This window comes from Microcaecilia unicolor, chromosome 1 (assembly GCF_901765095.1).
Source record: "Microcaecilia unicolor chromosome 1, aMicUni1.1, whole genome shotgun sequence".
NCBI classification, from domain to species: domain Eukaryota; kingdom Metazoa; phylum Chordata; class Amphibia; order Gymnophiona; family Siphonopidae; genus Microcaecilia; species Microcaecilia unicolor.
In genome coordinates this window covers 547204778-547229235 of record NC_044031.1, presented here as the reverse complement: position 1 = coordinate 547229235, position 24458 = coordinate 547204778, and the positions used below count along the sequence as shown (strand labels likewise).

Genomic DNA, 24458 nt, shown 5'->3' with positions numbered 1-24458 from the left:
CAAAGCTGGAGCTATACCACTGCTATGCTTGTGATTGAAAGCCAGTGATTGAGATTTTTCTCTTGGGCCCTAGCAATATCTAAAATTAGTTCTGGTAGAAGCACATCTCAAAAACTGACATACTCTAATCAATAAATAGAAAATAAAGTTATTTTTTCTAACTTTGTTGCCTGGTCATTATTTTTTTTGAAGGTGTTGGACCCAGTCTCTGGTTTCTGATTTCCTCTGTCTTCTCTTAACTATCTTGCCAGAGTCTCCTTGCTCATTTGGCACTTCTTTTCTGCCTATGTCCACTATTCATCTACTCTCTGTTTCCCTATCTATCCTACCCAGTATCACCCCTGTGTCCTTGCCCCTATCTTCCTGTCATAATGAGCATCTCTCATCTCTGTGTCCCTATTCTTGCCTTATCCAACATAACTCATCTGTGCTCCTATGCCCCCCCCCCCCCCCCCATGTGCAGGCATCTCTCTCTCTCTCTCTCTCTCTCTCTCTCTCTCTCTCTCTCTCTCTCTCTCTCTCTCTCTCTCTTCTCCCTCCCAAGCCAGCATCTGTCCTTCTCTCTTTCCTCCTTCTACCCCCCACCCCTTTCCAGGTGTCCATCAAGTGCTCCTCTCTCTTTCCTTGCTCCTGTTCTGTCTCCACTGTGCAGGTCCAGCACCTTTCCTTCCTTCTTTCCCTGTAGATTCTGGCATCTCTTCCTCTCCCCCCACCCCCCCACCACCTTGGCATCTCTTCTTCTGTCCTCTCTACCCCCACTATCTTGGCATCTCTTCTTCTCTCCCCCTTTCCTTTCTCCTCCCACAACTCACTCTCCATTTTCTTCCACCCACATGCAACATACCCCCCCCCCCCCCATGCAAGCCCTACAATCTAACAAGTTCACTGGCACTGCTTATATCAAGCTCTCTCTGGCTATTCCGAGGCTTCTTTTCCTCTGCCACATCCTGCCTACGTGGCAACAGGAAGTTGCGACAAAGGGAAGAACCCCGGGGCTAGCCAGAAGAGGGCTTGATGTAAGAGTGCTGGCAAATAGGCAAGCCTGTGGTGGGTGGAGGGGGAGGACAGAGGAAAGGGAAGGGGAGATACCAGACCTGACAGAGGGAATGGGGGAGGGGAAAGAGAGGTGAGGCAATACCAGACTCGTGCGGAAGACCACCAGGAAGTAGGAAGGAAGCCAATGCGTGAGATCAAGCCCCTTAAGCTTGTGAGCTGGAGACGAGGCCTGATTGCATGTGTTACACACCAAATGTGTGTAACTTGGCATGGCTGGAATTTGTGCCAAACTTTTTTAAAATCTGCAAGGTTCCAAGTGGAGCTTGGCCTACCCTACTGTAACAGTTGAAGTTCATAAACCAGCTTAGTGGTAATTGCAAAACACCAGTAATTGAGAAGCAAAGCCAGTGTGGGCAGACTTCTACAGTCTGTGCTCTGATTATGACTGGACCAGTGGCGTAGCTACGTGGGGCCAGGGGGGGTCTGGACCCCCATAGATTTGACCCTGGACCCACTGCCGACGCCCCGCCCAACCCCCTCCCCCCACCAACCCGCCGTCGCTTGCCTTTGCTGGCGGGGGACCCCAACCTCCGCCAGCCAAGGTCCTCTTCTTCTCGCAAAAGGCTTCCTTCTGTTTCTGACGTCCTGCACATCAGAAACAGAAGGAAGCCTTTTGCGAGAAGAAGAGGACCTCGGCTGGCGGGGGTTGGGGTCCCCCGCCAGCAAAGGTAGGCGACGGCGGGTTGGTGGCAGGAAGGGGGGTCGAGAGGGTCGGCGGCAGGGGGAGACAAAGTCTGCAATGGCGGGGGGGGGGGGGCTAAAATGTGCCCCCTCACCTCAGGCTCTGGACCCCCCTTCCGCTGAAGTCTGGCTATGTCCCTGGACTGGGCAGATTGAGCTTCAGTATCTGGAGAACAAGGACAGTGCCGGGCAGACTTCTGCGGTCTGTGCCCTAAAAATGGAAAGGACAAATCAAGATCAAGTATACTTATGTAGTATCACATCATACCTTATACTATGAATTTAACTTGTTGGGCAGACTGGATGGACCGTGCAGGTCTTTATCTGCCGTCATCTACTATGTTAGTATGTAAATGGTGGAGGCACATACTATAGGGAATCACTGTTTCCCTCTGGGCCCCCTTAACCTAGCTATGGCCTTAGCTTTTATACTTCCTAGACCATGCCTTTCTGGCTCCGCCCTTTCTGTGTCACTTCCCCCCATGGGTGGGACTGTAAATTTTAAGGTGGCTCTGACACTGTGAGGAAGTGCTATCAAGAAAGAGGGACAGCATCCTGTAGACCCCCTCACTGCTACATTAAATGCTTTTACCACATTCCAGGCAACAAGTTCCTGAGTTTGATTGTACTTTGAGTGAAAATATATTCTTTTCTATTTGTTTTAAATGTATTATGTAAAATCATGGAGTATCCTTTAGCCTTTGGCATATTTGAAAGAGTAAACAAAGATTTGTGTTTACCTATTTGAGACCCTTCATGTCTCCCCTCATTCTTCTTCAAGCTGAAGAGCCCTATCCTCTTTAGCCTTTCCTCATATGAAAGTAGTTCCATCTTGTCCTTCTCTGTACCTTTTCTAATTCTGCTATACAGGAACCAGAATTGTACACAATACTCAGGGTTGGTTAGTTTCCACTTTCCTTCTTAGTCTGAATTGATTCTGTGGTTCTGGTTTCACTACTATCTAGTCCTTTTTCCTTGTCCTGACTCTGGGGTAATGGAATGTGCTTTCCATCACATGGTTGCAAGTCTTTTGTTTGGAGCCTTTTGAAAATATCAGTAGATTGTGTCCTAGGGGAAGGAATGCTTTTCTGTCAATTTTACTTGTCTGATGGTGATTTTTGGCCTTTTCTACCCTCATGTACTGTAACGTCTCTGGGGATGTGGTCTAGAATCTCTATTCATGTAATGTATGCTGAACTTTAAGTTATACTGATTAAGGGGAAAAAATAATGAGTCTCACCCAATTCTTGCTTGCTGTTCAAGTATACATATGGTTTTTGTTTAGCATACCCTGGCCACCTCTCAGTAGTTACTGAGAATCATACAGTTTATTTGTATTATGATCTGAAGGACAGAATTGAGGTTGGGTAATTTGTATATATTCTTGTGGTTCCCAAACCTGGTCCTGGGGGCATCCCGACCAGTCAGGTTTTCAAGATATCCACAATGAATATTCATGAGAAAGATTTGCATGCACTGCCTCCACTGCTGAGACGGCTGAGGGGAGATATGATAGAAGTGTATAAAATAATGAGTGGAATGGATCGGGTGGATGTGAAGCGACTGTTCACGCTATCCAAAAATACTAGGACTAGAGGGCATGAGTTGAAGCTACAGTGTGGTAAATTTAAAACGAATCGGAGAAAATTTTTCTTCACCCAACGTGTAATTAGACTCTGGAATTCGTTGCCGGAGAACGTGGTACGGGCGGTTAGCTTGACGGAGTTTAAAAAGGGGTTAGATAGATTCCTAAAGGACAAGTCCATAGACCGCTATTAAATGGACTTGGAAAAATTCCACATTTTTAGGTATAACTTGTCTGGAATGTTTTTACGTTTGGGGAGCGTGCCAGGTGCCCTTGACCTGGATTGGCCACTGTCGGTGACAGGATGCTGGGCTAGATGGACCTTTGGTCTTTCCCAGTATGGCACTACTTATGTACTTATGCATGCAAATCTCTCTCATGAATATTCATTATGGATATCCTGAAAATCTGACTGGCTGGGGTGCCTCCAGGACCAGGTTTGGGAACCACTGTATTCATTTCTGCTAATCAGCTAATGGGACACACTTTTGCATCTCAGCTGTCATTGGATTTTACTCAACTGCAGCAGGACCTATGTGGCTTTCACCCTGTCCAGCACCAATGTCTCTAGAAGTCCAGCAACTGAGGGAAAATAGTCAGTTACTTGGATAGGATGGACCTAAGGCAGAACCTTATTCATGAATTAGTTACACAGGATCTCTTAAATATTTTTCCTGTGCCCATCTGTAGAGATTTCCTTAGCTAATGAAAGCAAGGAACCTGTTCTGAAGTTGCCTACAGTGCTGCTCTAATGCTGGCAAGAAGATGGGTCAGCTACAGGAATACTTGATTATAACCCTGACGGAAGCTTTGAACCATGATTATAACCCTCATGGATGCTTTGAACTATTTTTCCTTAGGATATCCAGTCCAGAGTAAATCAAGCTGCTTGGTAATGAATGGCATACACGGGTTTATTAATGGTGTGCAAGCCAAAAATCATTGTTTTGTTTAACGTTCCATGCTGTTTAGGGGATTTTTAATTTAGGGGGTTTTTAATTATATTATATTCATTTTATTATTATTATTATTTTGTTTCAGGACCAAAGTTGTCATAGTGTGCAGTATTTCTCAGTAGGACACACTGTTATGTAATAATGCTCACTATATTTCAACAGAGAGGGTATAAATATTGATAAATAGAGCCCACTATTGATATCACAGGAAATGGTATGAAATCCCTAAGGCTTATCACTTGACAGCACATACGAGTAGCCATGATGCATAGAAAGCCCTTTGTTCAATTTTACCACATTTTGTATTCTGTCTAGCAGTATCCAAACTATTACATAAATGATGATTTGATATAGACATTAATGCATAGACATCTACACAGCCCATATCAATCTCATACTGATTTTCTTATGCTGCTTACCTTAAAAAAAAAACAACTGATTTGCATTTTCAGAGCTCTGTGGTGGCAAGAAACAAAAATTGGCACTTATATTGTGTGGTTTGCTCATTGGAAAGAAATTGCACCCCTGACATGGTTCTGGGTTATTTGTTACAAAAGCCAGTGTTGACAATCATCTTCAGCCCCACAGGGCAGCCATTATCCACATAAACCTGGAATTGGACAGTCTAATGGACTGAGATTGTGTAGTCATAATAACCCCCTTGGTGCTGCTGAAGGTTAGTGTTAGATCAAGCTCATAATTTGCTGCTCGTTTTGCATAGAAATAGGACTAATTGGATTTCTTTCTCTCTCTAAAGGTTCTTGAGCCAAGCCAGACAGCTCTACAGTTCGACTGAAGTGCTGCCAATTAACTTTGTGTTCTTCACAACCAGTGCCATCATTGCAGGTGTGTGTTCCGTTTCCAGTAAAATAAATTACTGCTCACAAACATAAGGGCGCATTCCTCCTTTCTCAATTGAAAACACAAGCTAGAAAGTAGATGTTTGGAGGGAACATGTTACAGAAAATTTGCAGTTTGTGAGCACTCAAGGGGGAGAGAGAGGTGCCGTGCTGTAAAGCAGTGAATGATTTCAGCTGTGGTCAGAAGTCAGACCCAGCTGGAGAAACAGGTAGTGACTTGAACTGTGTTCAGGAACCTGGCCATGCTGGGGAAGCAGTGAGTGATTTGAACTATGTCCAGAAGTCATGCCATGCTGGGGAGGCAGTGAGTGATTTGAACTGTGTCCAGAAGTCATGCCAAGCTGGGGAAGCAGTGAGTGATTTGAACTGTGTCCAGAAGTGGTGCCATGCTGGGGAAGCAGTGAGTGATTTAAACTGTGTCCAGAAGTGGTGCTATGCTGAGGAAGCAGTGAGTGATTTAAACTGTGTCCAGAAGTGGTACCATGTTGGGGAAGCAGTGAGTGATTTAAACTGTGTCCAGAAGTGGTGCCATGCTGGGGAAGCAGTGAGTGACTTGAACTGTGTTCAGAACACTGCCATGCTGGTGAAACAGTGAGTGATTTAAACTGTATCCAGAAACTTTGGCCGGCGGGGGGAAGGAACAAGTATGGCTACTCTTATGTTCTTATGATTTCAAGTCTTTACTGTCGCTCTGTATTTTTTCCTTTTATACTCTTACTTCTGAGTCTGCTTTTTCTTCTCTGTATATTCCTCAGGATGTACCCATTTCAAAACATCTAAGGCCTGGCATTTTGCTGTGAAGGTCATTGCTTATTTTATACATCAGCTCCCATGTTCAAGTTATACCAGGATATTCAGAGCCAATATCCAGGTATACATAGGAACATAAGAATAGCCATAGTGGGTCAAATCAGTGCTTCAACTAGCCCAGTATCTTAGTTCCAACAGTGGCCAATCCAAGTCACAAGTACCTGGCAGAAACTCAATTAGCATGGACTTTTTTTGTTGTTACATTGTACCCCGCGCTTTCCCACTCATGGCAGGCTCAATGCGGCTTACATGGGCAATGGAGGGTTAAGTGACTTGCCCAGAGTCACAAGGAGCTGCCTGAAGTGGGAATCAAACTCAGTTCCTCAGTTCCCCAGGACCAAGTCCACCACCCTAACCAGTAGGCCACTCCTTTTTCTCCAGGAACTTGTCCAAACCTATTTTAAATCCAGATATGCTAACCAAGTTCCATTGACATTGAATGCCCAGGTACAAAGGCAGCTGTCCCTGTGTTATCAGGATAGTTATGTGAGTAACAGCACTGAATTATCACCAGTCTCCAGGTAACTTCCATTATTCTTATAGCACTTGGGCGGTCTGTTGGGATTGTCAGTGGATTATCCGGATAATGCCACTGAAATTCCAGATATAACCCTGGAAAGGCACTATGTATCCAGGTAGGAGCATTTGCTATATTACCTGGATATCATAGCTTCGAATATCGGACTGCCAGTCTTTATCTTTTTCTGTTGAAACATGACATGGCCAGTGAGCCTAATATTGGTGCTTGAAAGATTACAAAGCATATATATAAACAAGGATTAATGAGACAAAGCCAACATGGATCTAGTCAAGGGAAATCTTGCCTCACCAATCTACTACATTTCTTTGAAGGGGTGAATAAGCATGTTGATAAAGATGAACCAGTCAGTATTGTGTATCTGGATTTTCAAAAGGCATTTGACAAAGTACCTCATGAAAGACTCCTGAGGAAATTAGAAACTCATGGGATAGGAGGTAATGTCCTAGTGTGGATTAAAAACTGGTTAAAAGATAGAAAACAGAGAGTAGGGTTAAATGGTCAGTATTCTCAATGGACAAGGGTAGATAGTGAGGTTCCTAACTTATATAGCACCCGAGATGGGGCAGAGCACACCCCCCTGGGTGGAGCACACAACCCTTCCCCCCTTGGGCAGTGCACATCATCTCCAGTGATGAATGAGAATTGGATGAAAAAGAAAGACTATATGAAAGCCCAGCATGATTATCAAAGGTCAACAAAAAATGTATTAAAAATGCTTATCTGAGTGCTATAGATTGCTTAACTGGGTGTTGCAAGAGATATGTCCTGTACATTGTGTCCCAAGCTTAAAGAAAAATGAGGAACTATACTTATTTCTGTTCTTGAACCTTGAACTGCAAGAAACAGCTGAATTAGGTAATTAATGCATATCTTCTATTATTAACTAGAACCAAGTTGAATTGCAAATTGAGGTATCAGATATGAAAGGGATCCCCCCCCCCCCCCCTCCAACCTCTGCTTTTTGTATTCAGAGCACGCTTACTGTAAGTGCAGCCCTAGCAAATTGGGGTATCGTTTTCCTTCTGCACTGTTCAGCAAGTTACACTGTTATTTCTTGGTTCTTTGTGTTACTTTTCTATTATACATTGTAGTTCTTTACTTTTTTTAAATTAATTGTTTTGTTAACCACTTTGCTCTGTTCATTAATTAAGGTGATATATCAAGTCATGAAGAAATAAAGAAATAAAGAAATTGTGAGGATTTCACATTCTGTAGAGTACTCTACAATCTAGGGACTGTTAACATGCCCTGTTTGCAAATGCATCTAAGTATATTACTAACGTAACCTATCCTGGTCTCCTGTGCAATACAACTTCTTAGTGTTTTTTGTTTATTCTCCTCTGTATTTACCCACTAGCTGGTTCCTTTTGTGTGGAAGAATGGCTTTCATGTACACTCCTTCTAATTTCTTAGGAGGTCCTTGCACCATTGGAAGACTTACCACAGGAGCCTTTTTGTGGTGGCCTTCTTCTGGTCATGCTCATAACTGCCCCCCCCCCCCCACCCCAGATCACTCACCTCCCAGTTTTCCTCCAACTGTCACTCTGAAGTACATTTGTTTTCTGAAGCTGAAGCTCTTGCCTTGACCACCTCCTTGGTCAGCGTGCCTGGGTTGGCACTTCATGTACATATTGAATTAATCTCGTTTGTGCCTTAGCTAAGACTATTGACTTTACTTCTTCTTTCATTACAGCCTTGGCCCAGAAACCTATAGTTTGAGGAAAACGGTTATCCAAAACCACATCCGGGGAGGGGGTGGGTTATTAAGCAACTTAACCTTCAAACAAAAGTGAAACTATGCATGTGAAATAAAACGTGAGGGCAAAATTGGATGAGAAGGCAAGAAGAGGGAGAAGAAATTAAGAGAAGGAGGGTGAGAAAGAAGTGGGAGTGATCTGGGAGAAGGTAATGTGTTTGGTGTGCATAGGCTAAGTAGGGGGAGGGGCAATTAGGAACTGGCTGGGAGAGGGAGAACTTGAGTGGTATGGGTAGGCCAGGCTTGACTGGAAGAGGTAAAGTGGGTGGAGTGTAGATGGGCTGTAGGGGGTGGGAAGGGGTGGAAGAGTGAGGTGGGGTAAACTGGTGGGCTTGAGTTCTTTGGGAAGGAAGAGAAACTGGTGGGACTTCAGTGCTACCCTAGTTCTTCTTTTGGCTACAAGTCCTCTGTATGTGTATACTATCTGCTTTGGTCTACGTGTAAGTACAGCCTGACTAATTGTGCCCATGACTCACCATGCTTTGTTTTTCTTTTTATGCATATGGTAATGTATTCTGAGTTTTCTTTTTGAAAAGTTGACTTCTATGTTTGCAGGCCCACCCAGGTCCAGCTCTGATCTTTGATGTCTGTTCTTTGGCTGTGGGTGGGAATAACTTGTGTTGCTGCTTCAGCTTACACCTTTTTCCAGTGTGCATGTACTTTGAGGAGGTAGAGATATGCCTGTTTTATAAACTGAAGGCCCCCACCTCACAGAGTGCTAAATTTAAAACTCTGTGACTGATCTTGAAGGCTCTTACAGGAAATGAGCCAGAGTACTTGAACAGGATCTCCCACTACACATCTTCAAAGTTGCTAAGGTCCTCCCAAGGAGCATCCTTAACCAAACCTCCGAAGCAAATCACTTGATGTGAAGCCTACCAATGAGCCTTCTCCAGAGCAGCCCCCACATTCTGGAATGCACTCCCTGAAAAGCTTTGCTTACCACAAAACTATCTTTACTTCAGGAAGCAGGTGAAAGCTTCGCTCTTCTAATAATCCTTTAATGGAAGAAGCACTAACTAGCTAGTTACACACAAGTATTAACATCAGTTGTACATACTGGAGCAGAACCTTCTTATCCACTCTAACTGAGATCATTTTCTAACTCCATGTGCAATTTTGCTTATCTTCTATTTAACTTCTATTATTCTTATCTTATCTACCTATATGTTTCACCTCCACATTCATCCTGTGCTTTCTATTGAGATGTTTTAATGTGTCATTATTGGGCTCATTTTCAAAAGAGAAGGATGCCCTTCTTTCGACACAAATTGGAAGATGGAAGTCCTTCTCATAGAAACATCCAAATCGGTATAATCGAAAGCCAATTTTGGACGTCCCCAATTGCACTCCGTTGCAGGGACGGCCAAAGTTCAAGGGGGCATATCGGAGGCATAGCGAAGGCGGGACTTGGGCATGCCTAACACTTGGACATCCTTGACCCATAATGGAAAAAAAGAAGGACGTCCTTGACGAGCACTTGGATGTTTTCATCTGGACCTGTTTTTCTTATGACTAAGGCACAAAAAGGTGCCTGAAATGACCAGATGACCACCAGAGAGAATCGGGGCTGACCTCCTGTTACTCCCCCAGTGGTCACTAACCCCCTCCCACCCTCAAAAAACATCAGATGTCATACTCAGGTCCGTGACAGCAGTATGCAGGTCCCTGGAGCACTTTTAGTGGGTGCAGTGCACTTCAGTTAGGCGGACCCAGCCCCATCCCTCCCCTACCTGTTACATTTGTAGAGGAAACAGCGAGCCCTCCAACACCCACCAGAAACCAACTGTACCCACATCTAGGTGCCCCCCCTTCACCCATAAGGGCTATGGTAGTGGTGTACAGTTGTGGGTAGTGGGTTTTGGGGGGGTTGGGGGGCTCAGCACACAAGGTAAGGAAGCTATGTTCCTGGGAGCAATTTCTGAAGTCCACTGCAGTGACCGATTGGTGTCCTGGCATGTGAGGGGGACCAGTGCACTACAAATGCTGGCTCCTCCCACGACCAAATGGCTTGCATTTGGTCGTTTCTGAGATGGACATCCTTGGTTTTGAAAATCGCTGGAAATCAGAAACATCCATGTCTAGGGACAACCAAAATTAAGGATTTGGACGTCCCTGATGGTATTTTCGAAACGAAAGATGGACGTCCATCTTGTTTTGAAAATATGGGTTTCCCGCCCCTGGATCGGGACATTTTGCGAGGACGTCCAAATCAAAGCTTGGACAAGCTTTGATTTGGATGTCCTCGCAAAACGTCCTGTGGTGTCCTGCCCCTCCTCCTCCTCCAGCATGGACTTCTTATCACCATGGAAATTTGTGTGTGGGGTAGAGCATTACAGGGTCTGTCACTGCATGAGTCATTTACTTTGGAGAAACCATTGGCTCAGCTGTGCTAGGCCCAGATCAAAGCATGGCAATGGCAACAGCACTCTAGCACCTATCAAAATTTGGCACTAGAGGAAATTGCCTCTGCTGTCTACTACTAAATTTAGGCCTGAGGCCGACAGCAGAACAGTATGACTGAGTAGAACAGAATCTGATTATAATGAGATATTGGGTTGAAGCTGTAGCTTGTTACCTGTGTCCTTATGAGTCAGCTTGGCTATCTATATTTTTTTTTGGGGGGGGCGGGGGGAGGAATTAAATATTTCTCCTAACCTTTGATGGACTGCTGTAGTTGTTTTTGTATATATAGTTTGGATTAACTCTAGTGTTCTTACAATTATCATAAAATGTATGATAACTTAATAATTATTATGTCAAAATGGTAGAGCTTATTATTAAGGTATTCTGTAGCTGTGTATGACTGGTTGGGATTATTGACCAAATGACTAAAATGTGCTTACAATTCTGAAGTAATCTTTGTGTGTTTCATGTACTAGGGATTGCATTTTACGACGAGTTCCATGGTTTATCTTTTCTGAATGTGCTCATGTTTCTTTTTGGGTAAGTATGTCAACCAAAGCAGTAAAACTTGTACATGAAAGAGGAAAACCAGTCTTGTAAAGCCTCGGTGGCTTGACAACATTTTGGAGAGGTAGGACTCAGGGGCTGATGCACAAAAGTCCTCGGAAAGAACTGCTTGCTATTTCCACCTCGGTAAAAATTGCTGAGGTGGAAATAGTGAGCGATGCTAAAAACAATTTGCATGCAAATGAGCTGCTCGCAAAAACAGCAAGTAGCTCAGTAAGGAACAAGCCAGCGTATGCGCAGGACAGCCAATCACTAAGCATGGCTGCCCTGCGCATGCCCAGAGCAGAACAGAAGTGGTTATGTCATCAAGAAGCCCAAAGGGGTGGGGCATTGATAGACACATGTTAGGATGGTAAGGAAGTGGTAAATTCTACAGTGTACCAGAGCAGGACAGCAAAGCCACTGCCACACATGACTTTCATACATGGGTTTATTGTTCATGTATGAAAGCTGTGTGTAGCTTTTTTCTAAACAACAGGACATGGTCGGCAGCAGGATTGAGGACAAAGCAGGGCTGCAGATCTTGTAGTTTGTGCTAGGGCTATCCCGGATCATTCTGCCTTCAATGGACAGCAAGCTAGGGTTGAAGGTGGTGGGTGGGAGAAAACAGACAACAGGGCGTCCAACACTGCCAGCCTGCACAACTACTCCGAGTTCCTGCCAGAGATCTCACAGATTGCTCTGCTGGCTGTGGAAGGTTTCCCCTGCAGAATCAGGAGTCTTTGTTGATGCCTGTGGGGGTGCTCCAAGTTCCTGCGTGGGTCATAAGCAGGCCCGATCTTCCGCCCTACCCCATTCCCCAGCCCCTCACACAGCTCTCGCAGTCAATGGCTCCAGGGACAACTTTAGAGATCCAATCCACTACCGACAGCTCTTGACCTCCTGTTAAAATTCCCTCGGGCAAGGTAAGCAGTCCTTTCTCTGCATTGGTTGGAAACAGCTGTGCATCAGTCAGAATAGACATTTGAATAGTAATAAGTTCATTTTCATAGTTTTACATAAAAAATCATACATTGATTCTCGTTGGCTACTACTGCAAACGAGAGAGCTCGCAGAACCCCTATGTGCATGTCTTGCAGAATACCGTCCTCAATAAACTGGCTTGAACCTGTCTAAATCACATGTTGCTGCCCTGCTAAATTTTGTGCATCAGGGCCTGAGTCATCCTGACAGGGTCCTGGGAGTGGAAAAGTTTTCTAAGCTCTGTGAGAGAGCAGGGAACTTCACTGCTCAACTCGGGGAATTTGACACTCTTCTCCAGAAGGGAAAACTTAAATTTGAAGGCATGCAACACTATTAGGAATCCTAAGGTTAGTATTCATTGTAATTCAGAAATAATAATGGTACAATCTGTTTTTAAGGTGTGTTCAACTGTCTTGTATAGTAACTAAGTAAGGGGTATGTTTGCTAAGGTGTGTTAGCATTTAAATTTAAGGCAGGTTAAACGCTAATGTGCTTATACATTTCTATGGGCGTGTTAGCGTTTAACGTGCGTACGCCATTTACGCATATTAAAAACACTAACGTGCCCATAGCACCGCTTAGTAAACCTAGCCCTAAATATAAATAGTTACTCTACTTAAGTAAATGTTTTGTCACTTTTACTTGTAAAGAAGAACAGGATAACATTTGCTACTTTTACTGAAGTAATAATTTTGCCAATTTTTACTACTTTTACTCAGTTACATCTGATGCTTGCAGTAAAAATGGAAGGGAGATGTAAATGACAGTTCCTCAGTAAACCAAATGAAACAGCAAAACTGGAAACAGGATTTTCCTATTCCAAACCTTGTCACGCAAGCAGTGGATCGTCTCATATTAAATTTTGCTGTTCTGAGAATATAACTTATAGAAACAGTGGAGTTTGAACTGGTTAATGGCCTCCAGCCAAACAGGGTCACTTTAAAGTGGAGATATAGCTGAAGCTGGTAGCAATTCTTGGTGAACAGACATATGTCTCTACTAACAGACTGCTAGTCATCCCATGGGAAATTTTACATTGGGGTAACTGTCCACTGGATTGATACGAGTCTTTAGGGAGGAAGTCTGCTTCTCTGTCCTTAGGACTGAAGGGTTCCCACATATTTGATGTTCTTGCATCAGTTCCCGAAGATATTCAAACAGAGCTTGCCATTAGATGAAAAATTTTTAGAAGAAGAAGAGACAATGATTCCAAATTTGTGAAAGCCTTCTTTGTAATTGGACAGTAAGATGACTGTAATGAAGATAAAGATGAAAATGCAAGTGATGAATTAGACAGATGATAATGACAGTAATGATGATAAAGTACTCATTGCTATATAGAAGTCAAGTGTTCCAGAGATTCCCTTGATCATAGCTTGCAGATCCAGTCAGAAGACATCAGTAATATTGTAATCTGGCCTGATTTGAAGGAACTTTTTATCAGACTGAACAATCCACTTTCTGCTTTTTAGATGTTCTGTACTACATTAATGACTATACACTCAGTGAATCTCACATGCACACTCGCAACCACTGCGTGTCAGTGCTTATACTTTTAATGAGAGGAAAAACCTCATACTACTGCGGCCCCAACTTGGTTACCTATAACCGAAAAAACACAGTTGGCTCACAGTGAAAAAACCTCTCATTTATTTTATCAATCGATGTGGTATAATTATCCAAAACCACTTATCTTTAATGTTGTGTCTGTGCTTCGTTGCTCCGTGAATACTCTGCAAGAGTGAGGTCCCGACGGACCCGTTTCGCTACTGCTTTCTCAAGAGTCCTCACCATCTGACTTTGAGAGCTGAAACAACAAAAAACACAATTAGCACTCTGAAACTCGAACACATTGGTCCGGTGCAAAAAGAATCCTCCTGTACCCAGGGAGCGCAGATATAACTTAACACGAAGCCGGTGGGCAAAATGGCGCCTCTGCTTTTAAACGCCCTAACATTCATGAAGGAGCGGAGCGTGGCATCATGACGTCATACGACATAAAACATCCAAGCTTTCATTGTCAAAACTCAAACTCAGGATCAAAGTAAAAAACAAAGAAAACTCAAAGAAAATCCAAATCAATCCAAATGCAAACGATCTCAATCCGGGTGTGCTTCAAACTATGCTGGCAGTCAATAGAGTTTAATCCTGGGACCGTATATCGATCCAGTCCCGTCTCACCACTATGGTCACTTTCTAAAGAATATGATGGCTTTCAAAACACTGGTCACTTTCAAAAAAACTCTGTGACCACTCCCAAAAAACACTGTGGCCACTTTCAAAAATACTGTGATCACATGTCATCCTTTATGTGAAAAAAGCAGTCCAATGAATCCGGGAATTTAGTCCTCTGGGTTCCATGGAGGGGCATTTTCGACCGGGGGCGCCCATCTCTAAGGGTGCCCATCTCCGAGGACGGCGCCGTGAAGGGGCATGGCCGACCATATTATCAAACGAGATGGGCATCCATCTTTCATTTCGATAATACGGTTGGGGCCGGCCAAATGTCAGAGATGGCCAAGTTTGAGATGGCCGGCATCAGTTTTCGCTGATAATGGAAACCGAGGCCATCTCAAACCTGGCCAAATCCAAGGCATTTGGTCGTGGGAGGGGCTAGCATTTGTAGTGCACTGGTCCCCCTGATGTGCCAGGACACCAACTGGGCACCCTAGAGGGCACTTCTAAAAATTTTAAAAAAAAAAAAGCTCCCAGGTGCATAGCTCCCTTACCTTGGGTGCTGAGCCCTACAAAACCCACTCCCCACAACTCTACACCATTACCATAGCCCTTATGGGTGAAAGGGTGCACCTGCATGTGGGTACAGTGGGGGGATGGGCCTGGGTCTGCCTGCCTGAAGTCCACTGCACCCACTAAAACTGCTCCAGGGATCTGTATACTGCTGCGATGGACCTGAGTATGACATTTGAGGCTGGAAAAAAAAGTTTTTAAAGTTGTTTTTTTGAGGGTGGGAGGGGGTTAGTGACCACTGGGGGAGTCAGGGGAGGTGATCCCCTATTCCCTCCGATGGTCATCTGGTCAGTTTGGGCACTTTTTTGGGACTTGGACCTAAAAAAAAGGGACCAAATAAAGTGGACCAAATTCTCGCCAGGGACGCCCTTCTTTTTTCCATTATCGGCCGAGGGCGCCCATCTCTTAAGCACGCCCCTGTCCCGCCTTCGCTACCCTTCGGACATGCCCCCGGGAACTTTGGTCATCCCAGTGACGGAAAGCAGTTGCGGACGCCCAAAATCGACTTTCGATTATGCCGATTTGGGCGCCCCTGAGAGAAGGACGCCCGTCTCCCTGTTTGTGTCGAAAGATGGGTGCCCTTCTTTTTCGAAAATGAGCTGAAAAGTGTCCAATCTATGAATCCAGCGCTGCTCACACTGCAGTAGAACTTTGTTACGTTCCCCCGCCCCCCCCCCCCCCCCGCTTAGCTGCAGAGACACTATCAATTATCCACCCTTTGAAAGACTCAAAAGAATGGTTGAACTCTGTGCAGTGGGCTACCAGTGGCGCTCCTAGCTTATTACGTAGTACATAGTAGATGACGGCAGAAAAAGGCCTGCATGGTCCATCCAGTCTTCCCAACAAGATAAACTCTTATGTACTACTTTTTGTGTATACCTTACCTTGATTTGTTTCTGTCATTTTCAGGGCACAGACCGTATAAGTCTGCCCAGCACTATCCCTGCCTCCCAACCACCGGCTCTGGGACAGAGGTCTGCCCAGCAATATCCTCGCCTCCCAACCACCAGCCCCGCCTCCCACCACCGGCTCTGCCACCTAATCTCAGCTAAGCTTCTGAGGATCCATTCCCTCGGAACAGGATTCCTTTATGTTTATCCCACGCATGTTTTAATTCCATTACCGTTTTCCTCTCCACCACCTCCCGTGGGAGAGCATTCTAAGCATCCACCAGTCTCTCTGTGAAAAAATACTTTCTGACATTTTTCTTGAGTCTGCCCCCCTTCAATCTCGTATCATGCCCCTTATTATTGATTATGCATGATTTATGCTCACCCAATCTTTTGAAGCACTTCAGATTTAGCATTTCTCCCTCTCGTGCAGTTCCATTCATGACGCAACATATGTGCCTGTACACCTTGATAGCCTAGGAGCACCAGTGCAGATATCATGTTGCTTTTGACCACCAGCAACCCTCCAAACATACCTCCAGTTTTTACAACCCTACCCCTATCCCAGGAAGACCTCCAATTTCATATCTTCCTTCCCTCACCCAGTGAGCATCCAAAATAGTTTGATTCTACCCTTTAGGCAGGGCACCAATTCTTTTCCTACCCCAGCTTCAGAGCTCTGGCAGTATGCAGAAGGACAGAATCATCCCATGGTCCTGTACACATGTATGCTGCAGCATGTACATAGTTTGGCTAGGGACCTCTAGGTTTCTGTGCAGGAGGCAGAACTTGTGAATGTATGCATACAGGCTGATTCAGTTCCTTTGTATTCTACCTTGGGGTAATAGTGCCTCTGGAGCTCTAAGTTTCAGGGTGGGAGGAAAAAGAATCAGATTAGAGTGGATGAGTAGCCTAGTGCTTGGAGCCTTGGATCAGCACGTTAAGAACCAGAAGAACCTGGTTCAAATCCCACTGTAGCTCCTTGTGATCTTGGGCATGTCACTTTAACCCTTCATTGCCTCGGGGACAGAAAAATCTGAATTGCACTGCTTCAGTAGCTTTCAGGCTTGCTGGCTGGCTGCATATAAGAAAAATGAGACTGGCACAGCTTGCATGGCCATGACACAAAAAAACGCTTCATGAAATATCAGTATTATATCATGTTTAATACCAGACTTGATATACTGCCTCTTATGAACAAGCACATCAGAGCAGTGTGCAATCTACTCAAAAAGAAAGAAACTCCATCAATTATAAGAAAGAGAACCAAGGCACACAAGTAAAGAAAGTGCCCAAAATGATTGAGTGGAGGAGTAGCCTAATGGTTCGTGCAGTGGGCTGAGAACCAGAGGAACTGGATTTGATTATTACTATAGCTCCTTGTGACGCTGGGCAAATCACATAACCCATCAGTTGCCCCAGGCACAATACTTAGATTATGAGCCCACTAGGGACAGAGAAAGTACCTGTATATAATATATGTAAACCAGTTTGGTTGTAACACAGAAAGACAGTATATCATATGTATTACCCTTACCTTTCTCTATTGGGAAAACTATTTATTCCTACTCTCTGTTTTCTGTCTTTTAGCCAGTTACCAAAGCTGCATGATAAACAGAGGAGTGTTCAGTTCTATTTAAGGCATCAGTTAATGATTTGGAAAGGGGAGCAGTGAGTGATTGAATTTCCATTAACACTTATTAAACTTTTCATATCATAGTACATTATAAACATGATTAAAAATTTGCAGATGGCACAAAGTTATTGAAAGTAGTTTTAACATGACCAAATTACACAAGAAGAGCTTTCAAGACCGAGAGACAGGTTATCTAAATAAAACTGATAAAATTTAATTTAGACAAGTTCAAAGTGCTACATGTAGGGAAAAGCTCCTGATGATACTGTAGGTGCACAGTGCTGAGTTTCATATTAGAAGTTTCCAGCAAAAGGATCTTGAGTCCTTGACGAAAACATATTGAAATCATCAACTCAGTGTGTGAGAATGAACCAAAAAAAGCAAACAGAATGTTAGGAATTATTCAGAAAGGAATATAATGATGCCTCTATATTAAGTACTGTATGCAGTTCTGGTCTGTAGCAGCAGAGCCGCTTTTACCTAGGGACAAAGGGGGAACTGCTCCATTCCCAGCTTAACAGGGGGCCCATAAGCAAAAGCATCCTTGAGCACAGGGCCCTCTCCAGTTCAGCATTTTCCTTCCCTCCCTTCCCCTCCTCTAGTGCAGTTGCATCCCAGGGATAAAAATTGACATAAAAATGCAGAAACCTCCAACGAGCGGAACAAGACAAGTGAAAAGGAGGACCATACCTCACATGAATGTGAGCAACAAAACAGGGAGGTAGAGCCAAGGAGGATATCAAAACGTCTTTATTGGAAAACAGCCACTGTCAATCTGCAGAGCTGTTGGTTCTGCCTTTTCTGACATCACTTCCTTTTTCCGATGGGTATGGACTAATAGTTTGTGCCTTTTTTGTCATGTTTCATTCCTAAGAAGTAAGCTAATCTGTGCTGCTGGACTCGGGTGATGGGGGGGTGATCTTAGACTGGGAATTGCCCATCCAAACATTTGCCAGGGCCCCATGGACAGTTAATGTGGCTGTGTGTAGCTGTATTAGAAAAAGTGCAGAGAAGGGCAACAAAAATGACAATGAAGAAGGGATGGCTTTCATTTGCGACATGGAAAAGAGGCAACAGAGGGGATATGACAGAGATACAATATCCTGAGTAGTGTAGAACATGTTACTAGAGAATGGTTATTCACGCTAGGAACAATACGTACCAGGCCTAGTGGTTAGTCCATGAAGTGAACTAGTAGCAGATTTAAATACACCCGAAATGCGGGGTCACGTGATGCAGTGAGCGGCAGAAGACGTGCTCTACTCTAGCTGCTCAAAGCCTCGTTCAAAAAGCAACTTAACTGGCGATCCCCGCCCTTGAAAATCTCCCCAACTGCGCAAAACAGCTTTCTTAATATATGGACAAGTATATTACGAGATCTCTGATGGCTCAAACGGCGAAAAGTGGAAAGAAAAAGGAAGACAAAACAAAAGTTGTCGAATCCAACATGGCGCCGGTTTCGCCGGCACATTTTCCTTCCAGCCAGAATGGTGAGACGCTCATACCGGAGCTTACGGAGGCAGTTGTGCGGGCATTAGCCCCACAATTTGATCAGTTATCGACACAAATAGCAGGCATAACGACGGTGACCTCGGAACTCTCGCGGCGCACGGGCGAGCTGGAAGCCCGGGTGGCAGAGGTGGAGGAGGGGCACCAAGAAAGTTCGGGTGAACTAGAACGATTGTCCCGCCTGATACAAGATTATACAGAGAGAATCGAGGACTTGGAGAATAGATCAAGACGAGACAACCTCCGCTTTGTGGGCTTTGCGGAATCCTTATCAGAAGCCAATTTGAAAACTACTCTTGAAACTTGGTTGCAAGCGAACTTTCCCGAAGCAGGAGAGGGGAGGCAAATACGTCTTGAGCGGGCCCACCGTGTGGGACCTAGACCAGCAAGAGAACAGCGCCCGAGGGTGATCATAGCAAAGTTTCACGACTATTCACAAAAAGCAGCCGTTTTGCGGGCATATAAAGGATGCAGAGACTCCACTAAGTATGATGGCGCAGTCATCCGTGTTTTCCAGGATTACTCCGCGGCCTTGTCAATGCAGCGGCGGGCGTTTTCGACAGTTTGCACGAGTCTGGTGGAGAAGAAACACAGATTTATGTTACAATACCCAGCGACTTTAAAAATCATGGATAATGGAGTCTGGAAAGCCTTTAATAAACCAGAAGTAGCCGTGGAATGGCTGAATAAGCAGGTAGCAGGGCCAGCAGACTGATTAAAACAGCTTTACTGAGAGATCATCATGAAAGGCTGGAGGTGATTAAAACACCTGTTGGATTACAATTATCGAGATTGCCAGGTTGGCTGTTTGGAATTTTGTTGATCACTTGGTTTGTGGGTTCGAGTGGCCCAGTTGTGCAGAAGAATGGATGCAAGATGTAAAACTGGCGGCACCCAGATGCTGGAGAGCCAATTCTAAGACTGGAACGATGATAAGTGAACTAGAGTCATTTGGCTCGCAAGTGCTCTAAGCTTTATGAGAGATGTATAACCCGGTTGTTTGGGGGTTTGGAGAGGGTGGAGGGAAGTTCAGAAATTTGTTGATATTTAAAAATGATGGAGAACGAGGCTTTGTTGGCACCTATTGACCCCTCACCGGACGCGGCTAATTTGGGTTGCGTCTGGTGACGTAGGCCCAGGTGCGACTAAATGGGGAATAGAGTAGGGAAGAGGGTAGGTCTAAGGGGGGAGGGTAGGGAAGTCATGGGAGAGCAGGGTAGAATTGAGATTAGATTTGCATGGTGGGGGGGGGGAGGGGGGAAGGGAGAAGCACAAAACTAGACACTGTTTATGTTGGATTATGGAGTCCTGTCGATTGGAGCAAATGTTATCTTTACAGCAAGGACCTGGAAAAGTGCAAAGCTTGGGTGAAACCTGCTGCAATGCTGAGGCGGATAGGAATGGGAAGTTACTGGGAAAAGACTGTAGGCCACCTCTGTTACACAAACTAGGCTGCTGGGTGGGGGCTGGGCACCCGGGAGCTCTAAGAATATGGAAGTTGTCTAATTTATGTTACCAAGTTATTTAAAGGATGGCTAGGCCACCAACCCCCCGATTGATTTCATGGAATGTATCGGGTATCTCCTCCCCAATAAAACGCACAAAGATTTTGACAGCGTTGCAGCGCCACAAAGCTGGAATAGCATGCCTTCAGGAAACTAAATTAACGGACGTTGAGCACCAAAAGCTTAGACAACGTTGGGTGGGAGAATGTTATTTTGCATCTTCGGGCAGCAAAAAAGGAGGGGTGGCAATTTTAATTCATAAAAATATGCAATGCACATCAAAGTTAATTTGTAAAGATAGGGAGGGCAGATATATACTTTTACAGCTAAACATAATGGGACAAGAAGTTTTCCTACTTAATGTTTATGGCCCAAATGTATATGACCATTCCTTTTTCCAACACCTGGTTCGGCTAGGAATCCAATATGGTCATAGCCCATGGATAGTGGCAGGAGACTTTAATCAAGTCATGGATGGGCTCCAAGACCGCTCTGGACCGCAAACAAGCCCAATGTTTGGGAGGGGTAAAGGATTGGGGTATTTGAGTACCGCTTTAGATCTTATAGACCCATGGAGGTTAACCCACCCTACATCTAAAGACTATACGCATTTATCCAGAGCACATAGCTCATGGTCGAGAATAGACTATATATTAATATCCTCAGTCTTGTTTCCTCAAGTACCACGTGCAGAGATAGGAGTAATGGAAATCTCAGATCATGCAATGATTTGGATTGAACTGGAAGTGGGAGCAACTAGTTTACGTCACCAAGTTTGGAGGTTTCCTGGATATCTGGCAGAGGACGCAGACTTCCAGGATTACTTGAAACAAAGATGGTCTTATTTCCTTGACACGAATGGGGGCCATGCGGGGGAAGCTAGATTGTTCTGGGAGACCTCCAAAGCAGTGATTCGTGGGGATATAATCGCTTATATGTGTGCTCGTTCAAAGAGATTGGCAAAGGGAGTGAAACAATTGGAAGTAGCGTATCAAGCAGCGAAACGGGCACACATAGCACGCCCCACGAAAGAGTCCAGGGAGGTTATGCTGGCCTCTCTGGCAGCCCTTAATACAATGATCCATGAGAGAACAAAGAAACAATTTTTTTATAGATCTTTCTCTTTCCACAAACATGGTAATAAATCTGGGAAATTGTTGGCCCGCCTGAATAAGACCTGGGGGGGAAATAGGTTTATACCAACACTTCGAGATGCAGAGGGTAGACAAATAAACAACTCAGAGGAAGTAGTCAGATTATTGGAACAATATTATGCAAACCTATACAAAGCCCCGGAGGCGCCACTCGGTCCGTCCATAACAGATTACTTGGCAGACTCTGGAATGCCACGTCTGAACCCTGAAGTGCTAGAACAATTAAATATGCCTATCAGGGCCAAGGAGCTGCAAAGAGTAGTGAAATCATTAAAACGTGGGTCAGCTCCGGGTCCGGATGGATTTGGTGCTGAGTACTATCAATTGCTTTTTCCACAAGTGGGTGGCCCGCTTCTTGATTTTTTTGAGGAATCCATTGAATGTGGGGGATTTAGGCGAGAGTCTAATGAAGCCTTGATAACTCTAATTCCAAAAGAGGGCAAACCACCAGAAAATCCAGGTTCATATAGACCTATATCTCTTATAAATGTTGATTTAAAGATTTTAGCGAAGATCATCTCGGAACGCTTATCCCCTCTAATACCAAAATTAGTGGGAGAGGGTCAAGTGGGGTTTGTGCGGGGTAGACACCCTTGTCACAATGTCAGGAAGGCCTGTTTAGCCATTGCACAGAGCCTTACCAAGAACGAACCGTTGCTGCTAGTTAGCTTAGATGCCGGAAAGGCTTTTGACAAGGTGAGATGGGATTACCTTTTTTCTGTCCTTGATTATATTGGTATCCGAGGGTGGATATTTAATGCTATTGTAACGCTATACACTAATCCAAAAGCGTCATTATTGATTAATGGTATGAAATCAAACCCCTTTACAATAGCATGTGGCACGAGACAGGGTTGCCCCCTCTCACCACTCTTATTTTTGTTATACCTTGAACCATTGTTATGCACTATCCAAAGGGACCCAGATGTGCGGGGGATTAAATTACACTCGCGAGAGCTCAAAACTTTAGCTTTTGCAGATGATATATTAGTAACTATAACAAAACCCCAATCCTCTCTCCTGTATTTATTTGGTATTCTGGAGGAGTTTGGCTTCTACTCGGGCCTTGCCCTGAATAGGAGTAAGTCTATGGCTCTGCCAGTCCAGACACGGATACGTTCGACCTGGGAGGGGGCATTTCCATTAACATGGGCAGAGGATAAATTGAAATATCTTGGCATATGGCTGACAGCCGATCTGACCACCCTTTATAGCCAAAACATAGAACCCCTTAAACTGAAAACTAGACAGACTTTGCAAGCATGGACGACTTTACCCCTATCCTTGATGGGGCGGATAGCCCTCTATAACATGATTCTGGTCCCAAAATGGGTTTATGTATTGCAAGTGCTTCCTTTGTTCCTTAAACATAAGGATGATCAGACGTTGACGAGGGTAATGACCAAATATTTATGGCAGGGGAAGAGACCAAGGTTACCAGTTGCTAAATTATATCTCTCTAGACCTAAGGGGGGATTGGGACTCTTAAATCTAAAGTTATTCTCTGTGGCAAGTAATATGCGCCACCTCTCTGATTGGTTTCGTGGCACTAGTTTCTTTTCGTGTACTAGTATAGAGACCATGGTGTTCTCCCCCCGACATTTTAGTGCATGGCTACATGCTACGCCAGGGGCAGTAAACACACCCCGGTATTTCACATCAGTGGTGTCTCCATTAAGACAAACCTGGCGTTGGCTGGGCCGTAAATTTGTTTTTTCTACAACTTGCACTCCACTATTGCCGATAAGAGGCAACAACCACTTCCCCCCGGGGAGCTCGACTAAACTTTTCCTAGAGTGGGAAACACGGGGGATTAGCTATATACATCACTTATACTCAGAAGAGGGTATTTTAAAAACTACTGAAGAATTAGACAGAGAATTTGGTGTACTTAGAAAAGATTTTTTTGCCTCCTTCCAACTAAGACATTATTTACGATCTATTCCACCTGCACATTTGAGTCCCCAAATATGGAGCCGACTGATGTCTCTTTTAGCTTTGGATGCTCAAGGGTCAGTCCCTTTAAAATATTACCATTCGGAACTACGTGAGCAATTAGGTGAGATTGATTACGAACAATTGGCAATGCAATGGAATAAAGAACTACCAGTGAACGTTAAATCTGATCACTTGAAGGCATGCTTTTTGGATTTACCCAAAATCTCTGAAAGCGTGGCGCTGCAAGAAACGGCCTATAAATTCCTGTCTCGAATGTTTTTTTCTCCACATAGAGCATGGAGGGCGCATGTAGGTCAGGAAGATAGATGTAAGAAGTGTGGTCACTCTCCAGCGGGGCTGGGTCACATGTTCTGGGCTTGTCCCCGAATAGCCAGATTTTGGACGCAAGTGTGTTGTCATGTGTCGGAAATGTGGAGGGTTACATGGCGGAAAAAGCCTCAGCTACTATTCCATAAATTTCACTTGGTACAAAGACCACCTATAGGGTTGCGCCCGTTTCTTAAAAAAACGGTTTTACTGGGTAAGAAGGTTATCTTGCAATTATGGATAACGCCAGACTCACCAACCCTGTCTCAATGGCGAGCGAGAATGATTTTTTTGTGCTCTTTGGAACGAAGAGCGGTGGGCGACCTGGCCTCACCCAGAGGAGAGTCTTTCTGCCAAACATGGGCCCCTTTTTGGGACTCATTAACAGAGGTGGCTAGAAGTAGGATTTTGAATTCTTAAAGGTTGAATGGAGGTGTTTTCCATGGCGTGGTAACAGAGGGAAATGATGTAAGAGAAAAAATACAAATTAATGAGGTACTTGTCTAGAATCCTCGAAGCCCTAGAGATTAAGAATTTTAAAAGGAAATGACCTCTGGAAGCTAACCGACA

At 44.5% G+C, this 24458-nt stretch overlaps 1 protein-coding gene across 2 annotated transcripts in view; it reads left to right on the top strand.

Moving 5' to 3' along the window:
• Nucleotides 1-24458, top strand: part of NIPAL2 (NIPA like domain containing 2) — a 153756-nt gene that overhangs the window by 117675 nt on the left and 11623 nt on the right. For both annotated transcript variants that reach the window (XM_030217162.1, XM_030217154.1), the window contains 2 exons: nt 5036-5124; nt 11128-11191. In XM_030217162.1, the coding sequence (XP_030073022.1) occupies nt 5036-5124; nt 11128-11191 (153 nt within the window). The remainder of the gene's footprint in view (nt 1-5035; nt 5125-11127; nt 11192-24458) is intronic.